The sequence below is a fragment of the Lates calcarifer genome, linkage group LG23 (assembly GCF_001640805.2).
Source record: "Lates calcarifer isolate ASB-BC8 linkage group LG23, TLL_Latcal_v3, whole genome shotgun sequence".
Taxonomy (NCBI): Eukaryota; Metazoa; Chordata; class Actinopteri; family Centropomidae; genus Lates; species Lates calcarifer.
In genome coordinates, this window is record NC_066855.1 from 7,271,072 (window position 1) to 7,296,556 (window position 25,485).

The following is a 25,485-nucleotide window of genomic DNA, read 5'->3' on the forward strand; positions in this document are numbered from 1 at the left end:
AAAAAATATTTTAACGATTGTGTAGACAAACAACAGTAAAAAAAAAAAGAAAAAAAGAATCCTAAACTCATTGCTTAAAAATAAATCTACACACACGGATATAAATGACAACATCTTTATTGTGTTTACCTTATGCAAGACCATATAGATCTATCCCCTTAACCTCATACTTAGTTTGTACATTTTTAACATTGCATAAGATCATATAGAAGTGATCTATGTAGTGATATGAGAACCTTATTCATCGATGTAACTGTTAGATTGAGGAAAAATGACACATTCATTCCCTCTGATTACAAGTGTGATCATCTTCAATCATGCATTACAGTGGTCTGTGGCTTACTTGAATGCAAAACAAACTGGGCACTTATAAGTATTAGGCTACAGATTTGATAAGTTTGTCCATCACATTAAATGATTATCAATGCCAAATGCTCAACAAGACAACCTGTTTGTGAAGGGCATTAAAGGTAATGTAGCTGCTAAAGAAGAGGGGTTTAACACCTCAGACCAGAGTATATCAAATGAGGTTACAACTGAATCAAGCAAATCAAACACAAAACATGTTAAATCTCATTGCAGGAAAAAAAGAAGTCAAAAGAAGACCCCTATAAATCTTAGCTCTGAACCAACACAGGTAAAGTTTCATCCTGTTAAAAGTGAGCAGCTTGGCCGTCAGAGAGGGCAAAAAGCAAGATTGTCTGCAACGCTCAAGCATAGGCTGTCAGAAATGGATGGAGTATCTTATAATGTCTGTGTGAGTATCAGTTCATGTGGAGTGGGGAGTGCTAGATGTCCCTGGTGCAGTCACACAAGTCAGACGTATGTTAACGTGTGTGAGGGAGTGCAAGACAGTACATTATTGGAAGGCTTCAGAATACTATAGCAAATGTAAACATAGCCTAGCTCTGGCAGGAAATCCAGTCTACTTTGATTGAACCTCTTTGCAGATCTCAAATTGTATGCACTTTAAAAGCCCTTGTGTGTGTTTGTGTGTCTATATCAAAAAAAACATGCATCCATACTTGTTTCCCCGACAATATAAAAATTGTTTTAGTCAAGTGTATACGTGTACATGTGAGTAAATGGAGGTTTGTGTGTCGTTAACAAGTCTATATGTACAAAGTGTGCCAGCATTAAGAAAAGTTTACTCATCCCTGACACTAAGATCAATGTGTACAATACACATAAGACATTGGATTTTGGTCATTGGGAAAAAGGCAACACTAAATGATTATTTGTGAATGAAATATCCAACCTATCAAAAAAACCACACATCAAACCTGAAAACAACTTTCTATAAAAAAAAGTGTTCTAAAATGCAGTATTTACATTAACAACATTACAGGCTGTAAGCAAATGTGCACAGTGTTGTTTTCCACTGTAGTGCTTGTAATGCTGTGTACGAAATCTACACAATTCAAAATGCTTAGAAGAATCTATCACACTGCAGGAAAAAATACATTTGTTTTTAAATGTAACAGTCAACTTCATAGCCAGCCAAGTATAGCTTTGTTATTGGTTATCAAAACATGTTCCAGGCATGTTCTCAGTGAAAGACACCGTATTCAGCATCAGCTGTTTCAACCCTAACTCGGAAATCTCTAAGGAGTCCTGTACAAACAATGCGAAACAGAAGTTAACATTGTCAAGATTTTTCTCATCTTTTAAGATCCAGTATAAACAACTTCCATCCGAAGTTGTGTTTTCTTTACAGTGTACAAAACGTGCAGTTTCTTTTAGAGTTAAATATTAATATTCAATTTGGATTATTTACATCAAAACAAAATCCTCTTGATATGAACAGAAAGTCCTTCACCACTGCCTTCAAACAGTTCCAGTCCCCAAACCTCAAACACAACAAATACTTCCCCCTCAAAAAAAGATCTTAAACAAGATGTTCCCTCAAACATACAAAATAAGCCATTTAAGAAAAACTCAGAAGTCAGTGGGAAAAAAATTAATAAAGACGCCATTGTCTCGAGGATGTTTTTCCTGACAGGAAACAGGACATTATTGGAGGACACTGATATTTAAAAAAATATTAATGTTGTAAAACATATTTGAAACACCTTTGTTTTTTTTCCTTCCTTCCTTTTTTTTTTTTTGGTAGTTAACTTTAGATTTATGAACATGAGGTCTCAAACTAAACTAGAAGTTCAGAAAAAATGTTTGACAGATTAAACTTGATATAAACTTACACAACATTTAGAGAGCAAAGTTTTGGTTCCTTACACTAATAAAATTCCATGTAGAAACTGCAGTAATCTTACATTGTGAATGAATGTTTGCAGTTAAATGTGTCTCCAATACTAAAAAAATGATTCTTATAATACAGCTAAGTGGACTTGCTGAACATTTAATAATTACTAAATCTCACAGCACACAATGACCATATCAGTGAGTAACTGGGTTACTAAGGTTGCGAGATAAAGAGTACATGGTGCCACAAGCAGCAGTAGCAACACATTTACTTCTCAAGCTAAGAAAGTGAATGATAAAGAAGTATCTTGCATCACAATATCTGCAGTGTCTCTCTCATTAGTTTAGTCTATGTGAAGATGGGACTTTCTTCTCTTCATTACAGGTTGTTTCCTCATCACCAATAAAAGCCCTGTAAGTAATAAATTACCTAATGCCCCTTAACCTATACAGTCAAATCACAGTGACATTTTTGATCCTTTTTTTCATCATCATGAGTAGTTACTGGAAAAATATTATAAATATAAGTAAAATGTCACCTCAACTACGCCTGACAAAATGTGTGATAGTAGTCGGGATCCTCATGATCACAAATCTCAGTATAACAGATTGAAATCTTTGGAAAAACATTTTACGGATTTGTTTTTGGGGTGAATTTCACATTTAATAGCCTAACTCTATAACACGTGCTAAATAAATGCACAATTCCCTTCTTAACATATTTAAACAATGATTTTGAGTTGATACTTTTGAGTTATAAAGACCATACTGATCCCTTACCAGACCCTTGAGTTGGATGATATAATTAATTCAACAGATGACCCTGAGTGAATCATTGGCCTTATATGATGATGGCCATATCTTATAGCATAAAACATTTGTAAATTGCAATTCCTTACTTTCAATTAGAAAAAAAAAAAATTGCCGCAAATTCAAAAAGGTCCAGTTTAAATGTACAGGCACAAACTGTCAGTAAACAGACTTATTTACATCAAGAAATAAAAACAAAAATGGAGGGAAAACACAAAATAAATGCACCCCCCCCCTAAATCTCCATTGTGCTAAACGTTCTTCCACAAAGATGATATGTTTGCATCATAACACCTGGAGCTCATAATACTGGGTCCTCTTCACATCCGGGAACCCCTCTCTTGAAGAATCTGCAGAGACAAAACCACAATATAATGAACAAAAACACAACGTACAACATGCTCTCAAAGTCATTTAGTACTGACTCTCTGTGTTTAAAGTCACTTTATAAGGTTCTTTTTTTTAATGAAGCAATTATTCCTACCACATACTCTCTCCCAGCCAAAAGCGCTTGTACATTTACTTTACATGCAGGCTCAATCAAACACACTGAACAGGGAGCAGAGAAAAAGGGAAATGCTTGCATGAGTGAAGAAAATAAAAGCGGTGTTGGAGACTACGCGGTATGTGGCTGTTGAGCAAATTCTGAGTGAGCTCACACACAAAGCAGGAAACCTTGTCATGTGGGAACAACCTTGATGCTGGAATGACATGCTGCTCCCGAAGCTAACCGCAGTACCCTGAACGACTCTCTCAAAGAGACTGAAGGAGAGCAAAATTCAAGCTGAGAGCATTGACAAGACAACAGCTGTGGAATTACAATGATAAATTATATTACTAGCTTTGGTTCAGTGCAGATCATCTTTTAAACCTTTTATATGAGCTTTCCAAAACAGTCATTACTGCTGAACATAACATTTATTTTCTTCTACTGCCACTTGCTTGTTCATCACACTTCTGATGCACTTACTCTCTCTTTCAGGACTTTGAGGTTATCACCTGCAAAGAGATAAACCACAACCAATCTAAGCCACACTGTACTAAACATTCTTTGTGTAGTTCAGGAGGAGGAATAAACCCTGAGCTCAAACTGAACTCTGCAAATGATGTCAGTTTATGACTTAGAAAAGCGAAATGTTACAAAGTGTCAGTGCTGCCCAAGCAAAACTACAACTACTACTACTTTTGACAATGAAGTGGACAGAGGAGCAGAGTACCCCTCCCTTCCTTTACAGTGTTATTGAATGGAGGACAATGAGTCAAACTGCAGCAGCTGATGATTCAGCATGCCCTCCATTAAACAAGGCTGTGAGCATGACAATAATTACAGGGGTCTTATTTACACTACTGAAACAAAATGAGCTCAAAGAAGTCTTTGACCAGTCTTTGCAGGAACCATCTGGCATTTGATCAGGTTTTGGCTTGTAGACTCAATGCTAAAGCCGATTTCCAACCTGGATCCCAGTCTCTGGTATAAGTATTTGAAGTTTTTCAGTAGTGTAAAATGCATCAAGGAGGCATGGGAGAGGAAGAGAAGGACAAACTTGGGAGGTGTGGTGAAGGCACTACGAGCAGTTGAGCGCTCACCAGTGAGTCATAAGTGCTCAACCCTAATCAGAGTCATTCATTTCATAATCCGTCTCCTCGTCCTCGCTCTGAGCAACATGCAGCATGCAGACGTCACAGAAGAAGACAAGAAAGGCATGTTGTAAAATAATGAAAATGAATGGAGGAGTAAAGAGTAGGAGAGGAGAACATGGAGAAAACTAAAACAAACGCATGTACATCTATATTTAGTGTCTATGCAAAACTCAAAGAAGCAAAACACAAGAAAACACATGCAAATGTTACCCAAGGGCACCTTCCTAATGAGCTTAATTCACTTGACATGTGTCTGCAAATCCAGCCATTTACATTAAGTAAATGCAAAGGACTGGGATGTTTAGTTTTTAATTCCTTGTGTAATAATGTACAGAAGTCAGACCTAGTTTTGACATGGTGCACCTGGAAACAATAACAACAACGTCTCTATTCTTTCTCTACATTTGCTTGAAAGATGCACTGGTATGGTTTCATCTTCCTAGTAAAAACAAACAGCAGTGTGACTGTAGGTTTAATGGTGTGCTTCTTCATGTGTAGCTTCCTTCAAGGAGTGGGGGCCCCCATGGGGATGAGCTGATGGGAGCTGGAATTCCTCAGGGCGTGCCTCCTGCTTTGCTGCTGAAGCCCTTGAGAAAATGAAAGAGCTTGCTGCACTAATCTGCAGACCTGGGCTCTCTTAATGCCCCTTGCACGGATTATATGCTGCTCGTGGAGTTTTTTTATTTGAGGTCAAATCTAACACAACATAAGTCAAAACACTGGGTTAATTCACTTAGAAACATTTTTATGTAATCCCATCTTTGACATCAAAATGAAAGTTGTTCTTTTCACACCCACATGAGAGCATTGTTTGGTTATGAAAATACCAAAATGAATGCCTTCTTTGCTTTCATTTATACGTCTTATCGTCCCTTTCCCTCTATTTTTAAAAATCACTTGTGGTACAGGCAATCTAGTTTTTAACTGAAGCACTGAATATTCACAATGTTCTCCTTCATAGAGGTTTCTCATCAATAAACTAGAGGTGCTCTCAGTCCCCTGGTGGCATGTTCGTAAATGCAGTGCATTTAAAACATCCAGCACAGGCCATCATTCACAGATGTTTGCTATGGATGGATTTGCAACAGGCCTCTCAACTCACACACACCCCCACGCTCACACACACACACACACACACACACACACACACACACACACACACACACACACACACACACACACACACACACACACACACACACACACGCACTTACCTTAGCCTTCTCACTGGGCTCACTGTTTGTCCCGTATGATTGATTGTGCAGCTCCTTGGAGACTACACACAGGAACTCGGCTTGGTCTTCGTTTCCGTAGTTGTAAGAGGAGCCTATGCTGACCAGCTAGAGAGACACGAGAGCAGAGCACAGGGGAAGAATTAGACTTAGACTGATGAAGTAGAGACAAAAACTGGGCTAATCATGGTGGGGAAACAGAGGTAGGGAGATGCAAACAGTAATGTAAAAGAGTTTGATGACCAAACAAGGAGCAAAGAGAGTCTACAGGTTCCTGCAACTTATATTTCTCAATATTTAACAAGCAGCATTTTGGAAAAAGAAAATAGATAGCAATATCAAGTGACATAAAATGTGGGTCAGAGTTGGAAGGAAACATGACAAAGATTCTTGGTCAGATTTCAACCCGGGATGTCATGGTTGCACAATTACATGACACAGTGAGACCACTAGACCAACAGCCCCACTTAAACTACATAAACCAGAATACTAAGGGGAGATGTGCTAATACAAATTTAAAGAAATTAATGTCTAAATTATTATTTGTCAGTACATTTGTAAAGTGTAAAATTCAAGCAATATTTTCAGGATCTGCAGACATGCCAGCGTAGAAATCCAAATAAAAAATGCTCATTCAGGAAACTCTGAGGAAACTCAACGAGTTGTAATAAGTAATCACACAGAAATGAAAATAATCAGTGGTCCAAAATAAGGTTATCATAATGTAAGAAAAGAACACAAAGACACTATAGAAGTAAAAACATGATCAGGAGATCACTGACAGAATACAAGTGCAGGGACCACAGGAAGCAAACATGCTGGTTGAAAATCAATGGGAACTGGTGGATTTGACTTGATAGGACCAGACTTGTTTAAAATGAATGAGTAAAACTGAAGCTTTGAGAGCTACAGCATCCCCTACAAAACAAATAAAGGGGGAAACCGTGAAGCAGCTCACTCCCATCCATCTTCAGTTCCATTTTTAGCTCTGTGACTTTACCATGACGCAGACAGCACCTTTAGGATTTTCTCCAATGATTCCATTGTCACATCAATAGCGATCAGTACTATCGGCTTGATATTCATGGAGCTGCATTCTTTAATATGCTTTCTGTCATTGCATTTTGTTGTATGTATCTATTACTGTACTACTGTAGTTACTAGTCTCTCACAAGGGTTTACTTAAGAATTTACAGGGAACTGGGGGCCAACCCAAATTCAACCAAATGAAAATATCAGTGAAGCTACTGCTTGTTACAGCAGGTATTTTTTTCCTCCACTACTACTAGATTACGTCAGATAGGAAAAGGACCGGTATGAGAAAATCCTACAAATGGCAACTTTGAATACATCTGAAAAATAATAATAAACTTCTACTCTTCCTGTTCCCAGTCACATCAGTCTAAGGAAAAAGACACAGAGGACACAAAAGGACAAATAAAAGGGACAAGACCTTTCAGATCTTTATAAACAAACTGCATGCACACCTTGAAAAACAAGGAAAAAAACAGCAATTCCTGTTCCTGAATAACTGCTTTTACTGCTCAATGATAAGTGTGCACATACTGCAGGCTACATGTATACCCTCAGTACCCAGGTGTGCATGTTCAGACATGCATCGCCTCATTAGCCTGCTGCCAGGGACTTGTTGTTGTTAAGTGATCTCTCTTACATTAAGCATCAACGCAGCAAAAAGGACCAAATAACCTCAACTAGCTTCTGTGGATTTACACTGCTAGAGACTCAACACTCACCAAATTCTACCATTTTTAGCATAAAATAGTCCCAAACAACAAACTGTCATGGAGTCTTAAAGAAGGCAGTAGGTCATTAAAGCTCATCTTCCCAAAAGACTCTCTCTGAGCTGATGAATGTGCTTTAGGCTTCACAGAAAGACTGCTTCTTGGAGTTTCCCCATCTGACCTGTGTCAGGAGATTAGTCAGATTTCAGCTCTGATGGGAGATCCAACGATCCCTCGTCTCACAGAGATTCATTCACACATCCAATGCACACTCCCAACACCCAAACATGTGTTTTCTCATTAGAAAAATTAGCCTTTGGCACTTTCAGCTTAACACAAACTCTCATGTAAACTTGTACTATTCACTCGTAATGTTTAAATCTAACTCACTTACAAAACGGTAAATTACCTGCTTAGAAAATAAACAACTTTTTTAGTTTCACCTCTAAACAACCAGCACTATATTACAGCACAGCCCCCAAAACAGCCAAGTGGCTACATCAAAGCAGAACACAGAAAGCTGTTGACAAGCTTACAAACTGTGAATGCAGTATAAATTAAAAAAAACTAAATAATAAAATAAAATCACAGACAAGAAAAAAAAGGAGTCATGTTCTTTTAGCCTCACTGGTGAGCAAGCAGTACAAATGAACACTGAAAAGAATCAACTAAACAATGGCTAACGGGGTGTGTATGGACAACATGGGGACCATGCAGTGACCAGCCCGTGGACAGAAATTTGTGGGACACACCTCTCCGCTGTTGTTTGGCAAAGCAGACTCCTCTCCCTTCACCTCCCTTGACACAATCAGCAGAAACTCTGACTGGTGGGCCCGCCCGTAACCTATACTGACAAGCTGCAACAACCAATCAGAGCACAGAAGGAATGCCCGGATCATGTATGCGGACATTGAGAAAGATGTGATTTGCTGTTTGGCTTTTTAGCCATTTCCAAAATTGAGATTGGATTGGACTTTCTGGGTCAATGTGAGCATAGCGGGGTGGGTGAAGCACATGAAAGGAGGACTGCTGCTGTGACCTCGCAGGAAGAGATTTACCTGTTCGAACTTCCAGCCGTCAGACATGGTGGACACCATCTGTGTCAGCTCCTCCTCCTGGCACTGCAGCACCCGGTACACATGTTTCACCGGAACCTGAGAGGAGGGACAAACATAAGAGAAAAGGGTTCACAAAATATTAATGGAGGAGAAATGTTAAACTCACAGACCAATCTATTTAAAGTTCACAGAACCGCATGTACCTGTGATGTTTTGCAGTCGCGTTCCCTGATCTTGTCCTTGATGAGCTTTATTAATGATGTGATGTTGTAGAATTCAGCTTCTTCTAACACGCCTTCAACAGTGGAAAAGAAACAGTTAAAATTTACAGGCACATCCTGCTACTACTACTACAGATTAGGTTTAGTTGTAAACAATGGCAAATGCAACTAGATAAAATGTATTAAGGCCTAAATAATGTCATGAGTTTACAATGCATTTGATGATTTGCTTGGAAAACATTTCTAAAATGTTCATCTCACTTTCCGCAGGCACATTACCTTCCTCTGCCAAGTCCCTGTTGAGCACCAGTTTGCCATGCCTCAAGTAGTTAAGCACTGGCCCAAAGTATGTAGGGTCTCTGTCTATGAGATAGGCACCAGTTTCATCCTGAAAAGCAAAAAGAAGGAGGATTTATAGAATATCAGTGTATTCACTGTCACAGTTTTCAATTTGAAAGAAACAGTTAAGCATTTATTACCCACATGTAAAGAACATTAATATCAATTTTAATTCTGTAGATCATTTTTGTCTCAGTGTCCATACAATCTTCTCATCCGACTCCTGCTGAAAATTTCAGACGATACTATTAAATGGGAGATGACTGAAGAGAAGGGGCATAAGTTAATCGAAATATAATCTCGGGGAAAAAAACAACAGTGTGCATCAGTGAATAAATCTCGAGGGATGAGAATTATGAGGTCAGCTTCTGTGCTGATAATCTCTACAGGGGTTGAGGAGACATGTGCACACAAAGCCACACACGTGCAGCAGCACTGGGATATCACTTCACTACTCCCACAGGCCTTGGGTTTGATCCTGATTCCTTCACAACCGCTGGGTATTCCCCTATTTCTGTAAGTACTGTGATTAGACCGTCTTTGTCTCGCGGGGGAAGAGGAGGCTAAAACAATTAGAGCAGAACAGAAAAAAAAAAAGATTTGGAACAGCAGGCTGAATCCACCAAGGGGACCAGGAGAAAGCACCTTGGCTTACAACCGACGATTAGCCTAGTCTTGTCTGTAACATACTTGGCTTTGCACATAATATGAAAGTCAGTTCATATTACCTACTACATACTTCAGCTGACACCGATTTAGTTGTTTAATATGATGTGACATCTAGTGAGTCAAATGTGCATGACATTTAGTAAAACAGTCAGTACAGAAGAAAGGCCTTAAGCAAATTCCACGCTAATACCCAAATGCTACAGGATGTTTGACTTTGCATCAGTTGAGTAAATGGCTTCAGGTGCAATGTTGGCAAATTAGCAGTACTGCTGGTTAGTGCAACTTCTGACATTATTTACCCAAGAGCACAGCTATATTGTCACAGACAGTACGCCTCCACCACAATCAAACATATAGAAAAGTCCTCACTGACAAACACGAGTACATTCATAGTTACGTAGCTCCTCTTCACAAGTCCAGAGATGGATTCAACTCAAAACCCATTAATCTTTCCAATAATGAGAAAAGGTCCCAGTACATTTACTTTTGTAATGAATCTCTGAACTCTCTTGGCTGGCTGACCTCCTTTCCAAGGCAAAAATATCTCACTGGAGCCCAGTGGAGCTCTATTCTAGTCTCATTGCCCTGTGTCAGTTCCTTACATTTCCATAGTCACTAAAGTTTAAGCACAAGTACAGGTGGGCCTGCGTGGAGGAAACAGGCGAGGCCGAAGCTTCACATTCAAACCACACTGAACATGACTGTTGATTTTCACATTGAGCTTCTACTCTATCTACTCTGAATAGCAAAAGCCACCCTGCACTAATTGTTTATATTTCTTCTAACCACACTGCAACACCTAACTACCAGTAATCCTTTTAGAAAAACTGCTACCCAATACTGTTAAAAATGGCTACATGGTTTTGCATGCAACACCTATAGTGTTCCATCAACATTCTATGAAAAGCTGCTACAGCAGTGTATTGAGCGTAACTAAAAACATAATGTGCTCATCAAGATGTTTATCAAACTCAAGACATTATCATTTCCATTTCCTGGCCTTTTGAAACCCTAAAAAGTTCCACTTGTTATCAACTTGTAAAAATACTAGAGGGGCTAGAAACATCATATAAAAACATGAACTGGTGTGAACTTGAGTGCATGAGAGACTTCTTCCTGTTATGGATTTGACCATGTTTGCCTAATGACCATCAGCTGATTTTCATTTACTTCCCTGTCAAAAATCTGTCAGTCTTGTACTTTACATATTGTTTTGCTTTCTGAATAAACGCTGTAAATCTGAATCTTGATAGCTTTGCCAGCACAAGCACACTATTGATTTTTTTTTTTTTTTGTCCCCTAATGAATCAGATATGCAAACCTTTTTTTGACTTGTCGCAGGAAAAGCATAGGTAACAGCATTAACAGCTCTGCTCCTGCAATTAAAAATATTAGGGGTTGCACCTGTGTTTGACAATTTAAAATGTCCACTTTGACAAGAGGTCTATTCATCTTTAGTTTCACTCCACACATAGTTCCCCCCGGTCATGTGCAGCCCCAGTGCAACGGCTCTGTGAGAGGACAGTTTAGGAACCACTGATATAACACAAAGTTGTTGAGGCTCAGGCAGAAAATATCACCATTTCTGCTTGAAAAGGGGAAATCATTGTAAAATAATTCAGTTTCTAATTTTGATATGCTTTTACACTCTTTTTAAATTGACAATTTTACAGGCACCACAAACAGGGAATAAAAATTGTAAAATTTTCATTTTGGAGATGCTCCAGAAGCAAAGATTAAGGTGTTTACTGTAACTGCAACGTTCCCGGTTCCATTCAAACCCTTTGTTGTATGTCATACAAAACTCTCTCTCTCTGCCCTCAGTTACCTTCTTTTTCCAATAAAGGCATAAATGAAAAAAAACCTATGAGCCAACCAGCAAAAGCTGTTTATGTTTTATTTTGGATGTTTTCTGTGTTCAGATCTATTCAGTGTGGATAGGTTTGAAAAGTGCTGTGAGACAATGTATATGCCATTTCTCAGATGATATTTTCACATTTGATAGTAGTCAACAAAATCAATTACAGCTGGATTCCAGTTGCACTTGGGTGAGGTTATTGACTCATTGTCACACTGGGACAACTGAATAACAGAGTCATTGTTAGTGTCATTAGGAACACCTGTGCTCATCCTACTAGAATATCATAATAAGTTAAAATGTTGGCTGTGGAAAAGGTCAACTGCACTACACAAATAAACTATTGTATACTACCTCAAAAGACTCCCACTGATCAAACACACAAAGCTACCGTATGTGTACTCTACACTTCTGTAAACTTTCTGTTTCCTGACCCTGTCATGCCGACATGCCTGTTGCTGGTCCTCTGGGTGCACATGTATCTATGGGGAACTTGGGGTGACAGTGCCCCAGTTCAGGGAAAGATGATCATGGGGGCTCTGATGTGGACTTGTATACACAAAGGGGACAGTGTTTTTAATTAAAAACAAAAGGCTGTGTCTCTGGGGGCCCGGGTTGGGGAGCACTGGGCAACAGAGGGGTGGGGACAGTGAATAGGAGGAGGGATGTACTGTAGACAGGCAGAAAAAGAGGTGGCAAACTGAAAAATTAGAAAATGCTTCCTGAGAAACTTCACCATTTCTGTGTGTGAGTATGACAAACAAAACTAGTTCATAATCTATGAATATTAAGGTTGTGAAGAATAATAAAACAGGTTAACAAACTATCTTGACAGACTCTAAATGTTCCTGTTTTATAGATTTGTATTAAGTAAATGAAAATGCAAGATCTACATGAAACAAAACCAAACCACTACACGGACAAGTGTCAACACCGTCTACAATAACCACCAGAAATAGGTCAGTTCAGTGTAGGTCAGGCATGCTACATGGTGTTTTGTGGTTTGGCCTTGCAAAAATATTAAAACTGCAAAGCCCTCCACACACATGGTCACTAGAGCCAAGTCAAATCAGCCCCATAGATGACTGGTTTCAAACCGAGGACAACTAAAAATTTAGACAAACAAAAGCCAATTAGAAGGGTGGCCTTCAGCGCAGAGGGAAATGTAGTGTATTAACCTTATCGTTCTTCTACTACACACAATACATATCCTCCCACAGGAAATACCACGGTGACCCACCCTTCGAGCACATGATGCCCAATAAGGCTTTCTGCAGACACATTAACGCAGACAGTCAATGCTTAATTCAACAAAATTGACAAGTTGCTGCATGCTCGCTTCTGGTTACAACAATGGGTGTATACCAGAACTTTGCATAGAACCATTCACAATTTAACAGAGATATTCACTGCAAAATTTCATAAAGTCTTTCTTATGGTAGGACAGATGATGAAAAGCAATTATCAAGCGGCAACAAGACATGATACAGCAACAATTAACACTGTCACGTGAGGGCATTCCAATTTGCTCAGGCTGGGGATAAAAAGAATGAGAGCATTATCAAGTGCAACTCGGCCTTCACTGCAGCCAAGCTGGAGCACAAACCCCCTGCAGAAACAGCCCTTAAAGATGTTGCAGTAGATCTTCTGAGTCACATGACTGAAGCTACTTATCCAAGTGGAAGTCTGATCCTTGTAGAGTGGGAGCCAGGAGTCCCTCTGGAGTACAAACAGTAATGGCATAGTCAAACAGGCCTTTATCTTTTAAATAATACACACATCACATCGGAGCTATATTATGTGTAACTCTCTCATATTTCCACATATTTAACACTGTCATTTAAACACATGTTTGACCTTTCGCCATGGCTGGGAGGAACTTCTCGCCTTTCTACAATTTTCAGCTCTGCAAGGCAACACCATCAGTGCATTTTGCAGAACAATTTATGACGGTGGAGTGTTTCAGGCACTAAATGAACAGCTCCTTTTAAAAGTCCCCTAAAAGCTTTGCTGTCATGATGAGAAGCAGTTAAGTAGCTCCACAGCTAAGCTGGCAAGCCAGGAAATCACTGCAACCTGGAGCTTTCTCTAGGCAGAGGGAGAAATGTAAATTGTAGGAGAAAAAGAAGCTAGAATTGAAAGATTAGTCTTGTTCATAACTTAGATTAGTGCAGAAGAAAATTCAAGCTGGCAACATTTTAACTTATAGCAACATAAGGCAATGATCAGTTGTTGGTACCTGGCTTTTGTGAATAAAGTTTACAATGATATAGGCTTGAGTTGCACCTAATTTGCCAATAGCACTCTGCAGTGGCCTGTTGAGCACAAGAAGATGGAGCAGGAGACAACAATATCGCCATTAAATATTTAAATATTTACGTTGCCTCCCACAGTGTGCTCAGGCATGACATACAACCTGAATCCAGCATTAAATGTGGCCATATTTCTCTCACACATGCTGCAGAGAGAACTTGTTCGGGCAGCAAATGGATACGAATAAGAATAAGATGTTGAGGAAACAAGAATCCTTTGTGATGGGGTGCTTGAAAAATTGATGCAGCTCTCAAAGCTAGAAAGCTGGGTCTTTACTTGAGTGGCCCTGAGCTGAGTAGTTTGAGAGCAGAGTCTGCCAAAGAGATAGACGCCCATTGATGTGCATCTCTCAGCTCGTTGACTTGACATTTGACAGTTTTGAGAACAATACCAGCTTATGATCTCTCAGCATGAATTAGTCACTTAAACCTTACAAACCTACAAACAACAATATTGCTAACATGACGGCAATAAGCGGCAGTTGTCAATTCCGGGATAAGCTATTTTTTTTAAAAAGACTTAGACGCTGTTAACAGCACTTCCTCCACTTTCTCCCTGGTCTGCCCCAATGTGCAAAACACACTCCAGTCAACAACATGAATAATGCAGTTCTCCTCAAGAGTTCTGCTGAAGCACGTCAGCCTGCGTGACTGAGAGCTAAACCACTCATTTCCTTGGCTGGGAAACACAATACTGCATTTGCCCAAAAACAGAGCTCTTCACTGATCTGTCACTCTGCTGGGTTTCTTATTCACATGCAGTGCTGTGTGATGCACAAAAAAATAAAACATGGCTTTCTTGGCTCAGTTGCAAATAAGATGAAATCATGTTAACGTATATGATTTGAGACACAGTGGCAAGTGATATAATATCTAATAATAACCCATCCTTTGCTGGAAGCAATCTTAAACCAGACTGTCTGCAGGAGAAAGGTACAGTAATGGCTTGAGAGTCTGATACATACTTAAGACAAGGGATTGGGATGGACTGATCCGTTGCTCATGGGAGGATAAACTGACAAAAAAGCAAGCTGATTATTTAGAGATTAAGATATTTGCATGAAAATACGAGATGAGCCTTGGTCTCAGCTTAGCATAAAGGGGGCAGGGGTGAAGATTATAATGTGCAAGTAGATGAAAACAATGAATAATGGGGCAGTAAAATGAGCAGTGAAAAACAGAGCACAACACACTATGCATACAGACAGTGCTGGGGGCCTTAAAGCATGCACACTGCTGTTAAATGTGGCAGATGGGCAAACAGAGAGAAGCCTGCTTCTGGAGCATTGAGGCCATTCAGGGAGATGAGTGACTTCATCCCCAGCTCTGGGTTGTCAGCAGCACCTCACCCCACTTGGCAATGACTTATGTACTCATTAGGGGAGCCTCACCGCCAGCACAGAGGCTGATTACTGCAGAGCAAACAGAGCCAAGAAACGGACTAACCTCAAGAGAGAGAGGGAAAAACACAAATTGATCAAGCAATAAAGTCTTATATGTGTAGGTTATTTGGTTGGTTAATTACCGCACAGACGCTTGTAGACACTGCAATCAGTGGAGGGGCCAGGAAAAAAAAGCTATGGTTGAACAGTGAATCAAACAGCATGAGGTACAAAATTAAAATCTGTGTGAGATTTTGGTTATTGGAATATTATTCCCCAGCCAAACCTAACTTAAAGCTGACTGATTTTCTTGACTGTTTACAGCTTAGTGAAATCACCCACCCGAAGTCGATCTTAAAGATTGCATTGTCAACCCTCATACTCAAAACTGGGTTACACTGTCTGCATCGCAGTTCAAAACGTTTCGAAAACGTAAATAATTGTAATTACAGTTTGTCAATATTATCCACATTAAGAGAAAAAAATATTTGCTGTTACTATTTGACATTTGACACCTCGATGAGTGCAACGCAATGTATCGACTTCAGATGGGGAAAGTTTCCAACTACTGTGGCCACTTGTTATTTAAACAAAAAACAAAATGTAAAAACACTACTCCCGTTTTTCTCAGAGCTGACACTTTAAACGGCATACTTAGGTTACCTGGCATCTTACATTAATAAGACACATAATGAGCGAGCTACACACACACACACTCAGACTAGCAGCAAGATCGTATGTCATGTGGTGACTGTCGGAATCTAGCTAGCTTAGCGAGCTAATGCTAGCTAGCAACAAAAAACGAGTTAGCGCTGAGTATTTGAATAAACACTAATTTTAACAAAGCTGCTAATGTGACTAAGCAAGATGGTAAGCGCAGTCACCAACTGCCCTAGCTACTAAACAATACAGCAAGCAATTAAAAGCTGTTTGCTGGAAAATACAACCCAGTTAACTAAGTACGCTCCCAACTACAGGGCTAACTAGCTGGACTAGCTTAGCATTTACCTTGTCGGAGTCGAGCTCGGGGTCAGCTTGGCTCAGTCTGTACAGAAATGATTTTGGATCTCGACACAGCGTCTGTCTCGTTGTTAAGAAATACGTGCCCCCGACGTTCAGTCGAATCCACTTCGATGCCCCAACACCGGATGAAATGTTTCTCTCCGCCGGAGAATGGGCCAAACATCTCCGGGGAACGGAGCCGCTCGTCTCGGAGCTGTTCTCTGCCATCCCTCTCCTCGTCTCCTCCGCCCTGGCTTCGGCTCTGTCTGTGCGGCTGACAGGAAATATCTAAGCTGCAGCCACTAACTTGGAGTCCACGATTCATGCAAAGCAGACTGCCAGCTCCTCGGCCACTCCTACTAACCCACTCCACCAGCACCGACAGACACTTGCATAAATTATTCCAGAGGAAAAAGGTCCTCCCTAGGTTGATCTACTGACGCTCCGATACGGAGCAGTGATCTCTTGCTGTCGGGAGCCTGGAAATATCATGAAAGTAAAATCTTAAGAGCTAGGGGTGGTAAAAACCTTATTCATGTGTTTCGAGTATATGATTTCATGATTGTTGAAGACCAACCAGTGTTTTTTTTCTCCTGTGGTGTTTGCACTTGATGTGTATTCAAGTAATTTTCACGACACAGAAACACTGATAACGGGCCGGTACTTTATTTACATGCTGCAAAAAAATGTGAGATGCCATTGCAACTGAATGCTGCTGCTTTCACTGTGTCATGACCGTGGTTGTTAACAGAAGACAGGACACATGGCTTTATTTATATGCCTAAATCCCTACATGCTTTAATTACTGGACTACCAAGCATTAAGTGGAAAATTCATCATTCAACATCTACTGACCTAGCGCACAAATAATCAGAGAGAGAATGAACAGATTCATTAAATTATCAGAATATGATTAAATCACTGAGCAAATAGAAAATGTATGATATAGTAAGAAAAAAGCTGTAAAATATTATAGTTTACAATAATTATTCACATTCAAAGGCTTTACATCTCAATACATACACAACATGGCCCCTGAACATGACTTCAATCCAAATATGATTCATATATTAGAATTTAAATAACACAGAATGAACTAGAGGCTAAACAATAGCCATCAAATAACCTTATACAAGAATAAAAATACAAAAACTGTATCCTAATATCATTGCATTACTTGCTTCAGATTTTAATAATACATCATCTGTACATCACAGTTCTAGTCAGTTACAAGCCAGGTAGAGTATTCCATACACAATGTAACCGACTGCCATCGACTTGATTCAAACAATTTTTCTAACTAGAGGAAAACACTTCTCTAGTGCTTTCTCGACTTTATAGACAGATACAGCAATTTCATCGGTTATTTGGATCAGATAGATATCCTTTAACTGACATCCAACCACATCGAGCCCCGGGCCCCAGGGCCAGAGGGTCCTATTCACCTATACTCCAGTCACACACTGCACACACAGACTCAGCTGAAGGAAGAGGACCTTTGGAAAGGACCTTAAGGTAATATGTCAAAAATTAAAAGCATTATGATGATACATATTGCTAAAACAAGAGCACAAGTTAAATCAATCGCTTTAATTTCTATTGGGCCAAACGTCAGGATGAAGAAAAAAAGAAAAAAAAAGAAAGAAAAAAAAAAAGCAGGCTAATGAGCCCGATGAGGCAGTTCTGCCATCTTGTCCAGGGACAACAGCTTTACTGTGATTGCTTCCGAGAATGATAGTATGTGTATGTATCTCTGTTGATCAAAGTTTTCTGTTCAGCATGGGGTGGTCAGCACATAAGATTTTGTTTTCAATAGGACATACTGAAGATGAGCCGACTATCCCTCCGAAAAAGAAACTGAAGAATTAACACCACAAAAAAATAGCCAGTGAATGGTACAGAACAGCCAAATCATCCAATAATATTCGCTATGGTTGCCAATGCAGTCAAAAATACCCACCTTTAAACTTGAATAAACTATAACTCCAGTGCCCTAGGAGAGAGAAGCGGACAAGGCTGAGCTACAAAACTGGCCATGCAGGAAAGATAAGCAAGTTATGATTAGGAAGTACAAGCTAGTGGCATGTTTACCCGCCCCCTGTTAGCAATACATCCTCAGTAACAGCTATGGAAGGCTCACACTTATACAGAGACTGATTCAGACCCATGTCTCACTGCAGACCAGCACTCTGCTTTGTTACATAGAGATCTTAACTGGACTGCAATAAGCAAGTACCAAGAGACTAAAAAAACAACTCAAATACCATGGGAACATTTGGGCTCTGACAAAAATATATATAGGATTTGAGTTTGGTAAACGTGTGAGACTGAATCAGCTTACAGTATCAGTTACAACTATGGAGTATATGCACTAGAAGTGGGGCCTGACTACAGCTTGCACGTATGATGTAGGATTAGGATATGGTTTAATTAAGATATCAGGATAGGCTCTGGTTCACAAAAGCTAGATTTGTGTTATGGTATCATTGAAGCAGGAAACCAGTCCTTGCATTTGAGATAGTCCTAGCAGTACCCAAGCTTGTGTCACTCTACAGGACAAGCTTGCCCTTCTTATTCCCCCTGCAGAATGTACAAAAAGCAGATGTGCATGGTGGCAGTCTTATTATCCATACATGGAAAAATGCAATAGAAGCCTCACAGAGAGCACAAAGAACAAGCAAAGCAACCCTGAATCCAAAGTTGTATTTTTCCCATGGTTCTACTCAGGAAAACAAACAAGGTCTAGATGCCAGCGTCTCTAAGAGTTTGTTTACACTGCGGTGATGAAGGGCACTAAAGAGGGTGTTACTCTGCTCAGTGATTGGCCTCAGAGCTAAAGAGGAGCGGCCACAGGAGGAACTGTACTCCTATAGGCCAGGGTTTTGGTGCCTTTGATAGATCTTTCTCCACACTTCCTGGATTTTCTTGCACCATCTGTCAGCATTTCCGCTGGGGTCCATCAAATAGTATGTTCGGTTAGGCTGCAAAGATCACAGGAAAGGAAGGAAAATATTTTAAAAGTGAACTACAAGGAAGAGGAGAATCTAAACAGTGGGCAAGTGTCAACATGTTGCTGGAGGAAAATGTGCTGGACAGACATCAGAAATAAACAGTCATTTACCGTGTGAACAAAGAAGGTTTTGAAGTTCTTAGCCTCAGGGCGTAGCTCTAGGGACCAAGGAATCTCCCCTTTCAGAACCTTGTTGACAGGATCCACATAGTACAGGTGTGGTCCTTCAGTGAGAAGCAGCTGTCTCCGTCGAGCAAACAGACCCTGCAATGGAATGCCACACAGCTCGAGACATTAGTTCACCAACAGAGGGGGCTGTTAGGCCAAAGAGACTTTCCACATCACAGCAGGGAATTCCCCTTTACCTCCTATATGCTAGAGCAATGCCATGGAAAGTGACTTCTCTAATGTTGCCAATTACTAGAATCTACACCTATAATTGAGGTTTAACTTGGCAAGGTTTAACGTTCTCAGAAATGTAAAATATATAATAACTATTTAATAATACTATGACGTAATATAAATGTTTCAAATATACAGGTTTGAATGCACACCTTTCGCTTATCCACTGGGCCCATTTTCAGGATAAGGTTATTCTCCACAAACTGGTGCCTGTATAAATAAGCAATAACAGATTATTGACAACCCCTCCCTTTCACTAAAACATTGTTTCCCCCCCCCCAACAAATTTATGTATTGATAGTTACACACACACTTATCTACAAAAGAACTTCATAATTTAACTTCGTTCCACATTTCGGCAACATGAGGTAGACTTTGATCCAAGAATGTTTCAGACTTAGGTTAAAAAAAAAATTAACAAGGATTCCAATACACACAACATGTTGACATGGGCGAAACATGTATGTTACCATGGGTTTCCAGTGGTCTGTTTATCCAGCAATAGCTGCTTCTCCTCCTCAGTGAACTGCAGGTCCAGCTCAAAAGAGTTGTTGTCCAGGTCATGGATGTACTGCTCAATGTTGCTGCTGGACCTCTGTGGGGGCGTTGATTCATGTGGTGACAGGGAGTGTGATGAGCTGGACTGGGCCACCTGCATGTTGCTGAACTGGCTCAGGAGATCATCATACTATGGAAATGAGACAAGCACAAGAAAGTACAGTAAGATTTGACTAAAGATTTGTTGTTTGTTCAAGGTTTTGGGGATTCTGTATCTTTTAACAAGGTATCCTACAATTAACCAAAGAGTGGACAGAAAAGAGATCTGTATTGTTACAGTCATAAATTATCATACATTTCCATAGCAGTCCTCATCATCCTCAGACATGGCTGGGAGATAGGGAGTGAGCTTTGGGGGTGTCTGTAGGTGCAGGTCACTCCAGGAGATGGTATCGAAGAAGGGGTGCTGCTTCAAAGGGTCATACCCTCCCATTTCTTCACAGCCAATCCGCTTGGAAGGATCCAGTGACTGAGGGGAAAACAGAAAACATGTTTTCATTCAGCAGTAAGGCACTGCTCTGTAAGTAACCAACACCAGCACAGATCACCAGTATACGAAATTAATTTCCCCACCAACATCAGTAACATTTTGTTATATCTTATATGTATGGATTATGGTATCTGACAACTCACCAAAAGCTGTTTGACAAGGTCCTTGGCTTTGGGGAAGAATTTCTCTGGGAACTCATACTCCAGCTTGATTATCTTCTGGAATATTAGGTACTCATTTCTACAATATAAACACAAGAGGAAATTAACATAAACATCTGTAGGGAAGTGTTGTTCGCTAGATTAATATCACTAGGATAAGGTTATTCTCACACCTTGTGTGAGAAATAATCCTAAACAGTAAATGTCAATGGGAAAAATAGAAATGCAACATCATTAGCCATTACTGAAACATGAATTAATGAAAATTAACTGAGGTGTCACAGCAACACCCCCTTGGTACTTACCCAGCTCTGAACGGTGGTAAACCAGCCACCAGCTGATAGATAATACATCCCAAAGCCCAGAGGTCAGAGCTTAGAGAGAAAAGAGGCAGAAATAACATTACAGATGTGATACCATCCTTATCTGACTAACAATAAAACAGACCAGTGATTAGCAAGTGTTTCAGTTGCAGGATGACCAAACCTTGTTACCTTTTGCAGGCTGATTTTTCTGTTAGCAGCTCCGGAGACACATACTGCGCTGTTCCAACAAAGGAGTTTGCTCTTGCTGCCAAACAATGCAAAAAAATATTATTTATATATAGACATAAGTATGTATATACTCCTTACATAAAGTTTACTGCCAAATTCAGAACACAAATAAAAATCAGGAAGGTGGTTATACCTTGTTTACTGTCTGATGACAGCTGTTTTGCTGTCCCAAAATCTGTTATCTGGATGTGCATCTCTTCACTCAGAAGAATATTCTCTGGTTTCAGATCTCTGAAAGGAACAGGTCGTAAGTTATTGGGAAAACAAACACAACATTGTTTTAAGAATTGTATATGGTCAACAGCAAAAAGGACAAGAAACACCTGTACAGGTAAAAACAAACAGAAAATCTTACCTGTGTATTATCCCCTTATTGTGTAAGTATTCTAGAGCACAAACTATTTCAGCTGAGTAGAATCTAGTACAGGTCTCATCAAATGAACCAATTTTGCGAATGTATTTCAGGAGCTCTCCATTCTTGGCGTAGCTGAGCCCAAAATCTAAGAACAGTTAGTTAAGGATCACTGTGATTACCAGAAACCAATTGTTGACAGCAATCATGTAAGATGTTTCTTTTTAACACAAAAAATATCACACAACTGTTCAATTATAAATACACAATATGCCATGACCTATTGTACTTGTTAAAGGATACACAACTTCTCATCATCCTGAAATGTGAAGTAGAGCTTGACGAAGAATGGGTGATCTAGATTTGACATCAAATCCCTTTCTCTTTTCACGTACTGGGCTTTGTTCTCCTTCATAATATGGCGCTTCTCTAAAATCTTAACTGGAAGAGAGACAAGGAGATCTCAGGATATAACAGTAAAAAAACACCCAGTAATTTTTCATCTTGATAACTCAGTGTAATTCAAGACATTCGTCAAAAGCTGCTGTATTAGTACTTACTTGCATATTCTTTCCCTGTTACCTGCTCTCTTGCCAGGACAACCTTAGGACAGGAAAACAGAAAAAACATAACATGGCATGTTTCTATCTTGTCGGACTTAGGAAAAAAATGTAGTAACTCTTAGGACCTGTTTTGTCATTTCACCTCAAATGAACTGAAGATGACTCATCCAAGTACATTAATCAAAAGAATGCTAGCATGTAGCAACATCTACCCAAGTATAATTCAAAAACAAATGTGAAATCCAAGTTACATACCGTTGAGAAGGAGCCCTCTCCCAATATCTTGCCAAATCTGAAGTCGTCTGGCTTCTTCTTGCGTGGCTGAGGGGTCTGGACAGCCGGCTGTGTGCGGAGGTCTGAGGCCTGGCTGCTGGCAGACGCTCCTACAGCACGGGCCTCTGAGGCTGAGCCCTCCATGCTGGGACAGTGGCTACTGCTTGCGCCTGGGATAGCAAGTGGCGAGCAGGAGTCAGGGTGGTTTCTTACCATTGATGGATGCGAGCAGGAACAGATGACAACACTGGGCTGAATGGGCACAACATCATACTGAAACGAAAGAGACAGCATTAAGAATATATCAGTCCAAGTGATGTGGAAAAAATAAAAGTTCCTATGTGGTTTAAATAGTGTATCTTCACTTGGGAAATATGGGGGGCTGTGTACCCTAATCTAAGACTGTCAAAATACACCTTTTAATGCACTCAAAACCTAGCTGATAATACATGATTCTTGTGACTGGCAACTGATGTGCTGGCAAGTTTAGGCCAACCTTATCTAGCAACCATATGAATACTGGGAATAAGTATAGGACTGTAACATTAACAACATCAGTGAAAACAGCTCCCATTGCCAATATGTTTAAAAATTAGCTGTTAATGGACACAGACATATTATATTGTTTGGCACTTTGAACCATTTGAATTGGGATTCAGTAATTGATTATTGGTTATAGTGTATCATAATTCATACCATCTGAAACAAGAAATGAACTATGACAACACAATAGATATTGGAAATAAACAGTAAGCACTAATATATTAAACAGCTGAAATTAATGAATGCAATTTGATGTATTTTCAGGGGCAGTGGACTGTAAATTGTAAACAATACAATGTACTACAAAACAAGCAATTAACTGACCCATTTGGAAAAATGTGTCCATGACTCAAGAATGAAGTCACATGAAGAAGATCCGCTTTGAAAATTTAAATTTACTGCAGCTAACACTCTTAGTAAGATATCATGACTTAAAAAGACATTTTCAAATGAGACCACCTGAGGAACAAAGTCTAGAATTGATAGGGACATGCAACGACTATTGAAGAAGCCGCCTCTGAGCCTGATGGTCCCACCCTCCAGTGTTAAAGCTGTAAAAAGCAAGTCAAAGTTACTGTTCTCATGTGACAGGTGTAGTTACTACCACGACTGCAGTGAATTCATCAAATGTGTACGTATGTGATCAAGTTGACATGACAGCTAAGGAAAACACACACTTAAGAGAAACCCACCAGATGATTGTTGAAGACTCAAAGATTACATACAGCGACAGGCTGTGCTTTCCAACAAAGTGGTTGGTATTTCTACTAACATTAGTTATTTTTTAACTTACTCAGCCAATGTTAACAGTGGTGATGTTGTTCATCTTACAACTCAGTTAACGTTAGTTAGTTCAGTTGGCCTAGGTTCTTCTCATTCAAAACCAAGGTGTGGCCAGTTAGCTGCCTTATCCGGACTTGACTGTATGGTTGACAACTGGCCACATAACTATCTACTGAACCATTATTATTCGTCAAACATGTAATGGTCGATGGAAACCCGCAGCTAACGTTAACCTAACCCCGAGTACTCGGGTAACAACAGGCCTGTGCGAACTTTCTTTGCTAACTAACGCCTGCTAGCAGGCTAACGCTAGCTTCTGCTGCCTTGTCAAATAATGCCGGCCATCGCTGACAGCGAGTTGTAAACTTAACGCTAACAGCCAGGCAATTAGCTAACGTTAGCAAGCCAGGTAACAGATAAGTAACTTCAAAACATGATGCTGTTTTCATGTAATGTTACTTAGTCGTGTTCAAAGTTTGTGCGCTGATGTTAATGTCAAAATTTGAAATTTAGTGGGTTGACAGTCGAACTACACAACGTTAACCTTTAAATGTTATCTTCTAACCAAAGGTGGAACGCAATAAAGCTAATATTAGCTTGTTAGCAAGCAGCAGCATCGTTCGAAAGCGCGAACCCGTATAGCTAACGTTAGCCAACAGATACTGACCACGGGAAATGACTCTCCGTCATATGAAACAAATAGCAAGCGTAGGTAAATGCCAAAGAAGAAGCAAATATTTCCAAGAAACTTTAAACACGAAACAAGCCAAGTGCTGGACAACCCCGATTAACATAGCAAACATTAGGTGTTGTGTTAGCCAACATTAGCAAGCTAACGCTGCTAGCTACTGAGTCGTAACGTTAAACGATCTTTTGCGGCTAGCACCGCTCTTCACATGAAGGCCCGACCTAACTATTTGTTGTCAAACAGCCGCCGCACTGTACATTTGAAGCACCGGCTTCGAACTGTTATTCATGTTAAAGTTGCAACACTTACCAGCTGACTTGTAGCTCTTGCCATGGGAGTTTTCCTCGAGTATTTATTTGGAATAAAATAATTAGAGAAGCTCCAGTAATGGCTGCCTCTGCGCCTTCATTTTCGAGCTGTGACGTCGTTCCACAACAATGTTAGCGCAGGACAGCAGAGGAGAGTCCCGCTGTGTCCGCCCCCCTCGCCACATTTACAACCGACTGAACTTCATCGACTGATGGGGATGGAGTCAAACGGCAGTAGTTGTTGAAATTCAAATAGGACAGTAGACATGGCTTAAAAACGGTCTGTGCGCCAGTGTGTTTTAGATTTACCAATAATACCATGCAGAGAGATT

At 39.9% G+C, this 25,485-nt stretch overlaps 2 protein-coding genes across 4 annotated transcripts; both read right to left on the reverse strand.

Moving 5' to 3' along the window:
- Positions 1–101: 101 nt before the first annotated feature.
- On the reverse strand, positions 102–16,862 carry kctd5b (potassium channel tetramerization domain containing 5b). 2 transcript variants are annotated; one of them, XM_018681785.2, is made up of 6 exons: positions 16,475–16,853; positions 9,186–9,294; positions 8,889–8,980; positions 8,686–8,781; positions 5,868–5,993; positions 102–3,362 (listed from the first exon to the last, which is right to left on the reverse strand). In XM_018681785.2, exons 1-6 carry the CDS (start codon positions 16,694–16,696, stop codon positions 3,333–3,335), a joined length of 675 nt encoding a protein of 224 aa, XP_018537301.1. In that variant the 5' UTR covers positions 16,697–16,853; the 3' UTR covers positions 102–3,332. The 2 variants fall into 2 exon arrangements, with proteins under 2 accessions (XP_018537301.1, XP_050922093.1); XM_051066136.1 differs by lacking the exons at positions 102–3,362; positions 5,868–5,993 and adding an exon at positions 8,247–8,484 and having other exon boundaries at positions 16,475–16,862.
- Positions 16,863–17,112: 250 nt separating this feature from the next.
- Positions 17,113–25,337, reverse strand: pdpk1b (3-phosphoinositide dependent protein kinase 1b). Of its 2 annotated transcripts, XR_001961497.2 has the most exons (15): positions 25,155–25,337; positions 22,814–23,104; positions 22,556–22,598; positions 22,299–22,436; positions 21,999–22,143; positions 21,777–21,874; positions 21,584–21,659; positions 21,395–21,463; positions 21,072–21,168; positions 20,734–20,907; positions 20,351–20,568; positions 20,033–20,090; positions 19,590–19,742; positions 18,429–19,449; positions 17,113–18,325 (listed from the first exon to the last, which is right to left on the reverse strand). XR_001961497.2 is itself a non-coding variant. In XM_018681777.2 (14 exons), exons 1-14 carry the CDS (start codon positions 25,176–25,178, stop codon positions 19,336–19,338), a joined length of 1,698 nt encoding a protein of 565 aa, XP_018537293.1. In that variant the 5' UTR covers positions 25,179–25,337; the 3' UTR covers positions 17,113–19,335. The 2 variants fall into 2 exon arrangements, 1 of the variants encoding a protein (XP_018537293.1); XM_018681777.2 differs by having other exon boundaries at positions 17,113–19,449.
- Between the last annotated feature and the right edge of the window lie 148 nt (positions 25,338–25,485).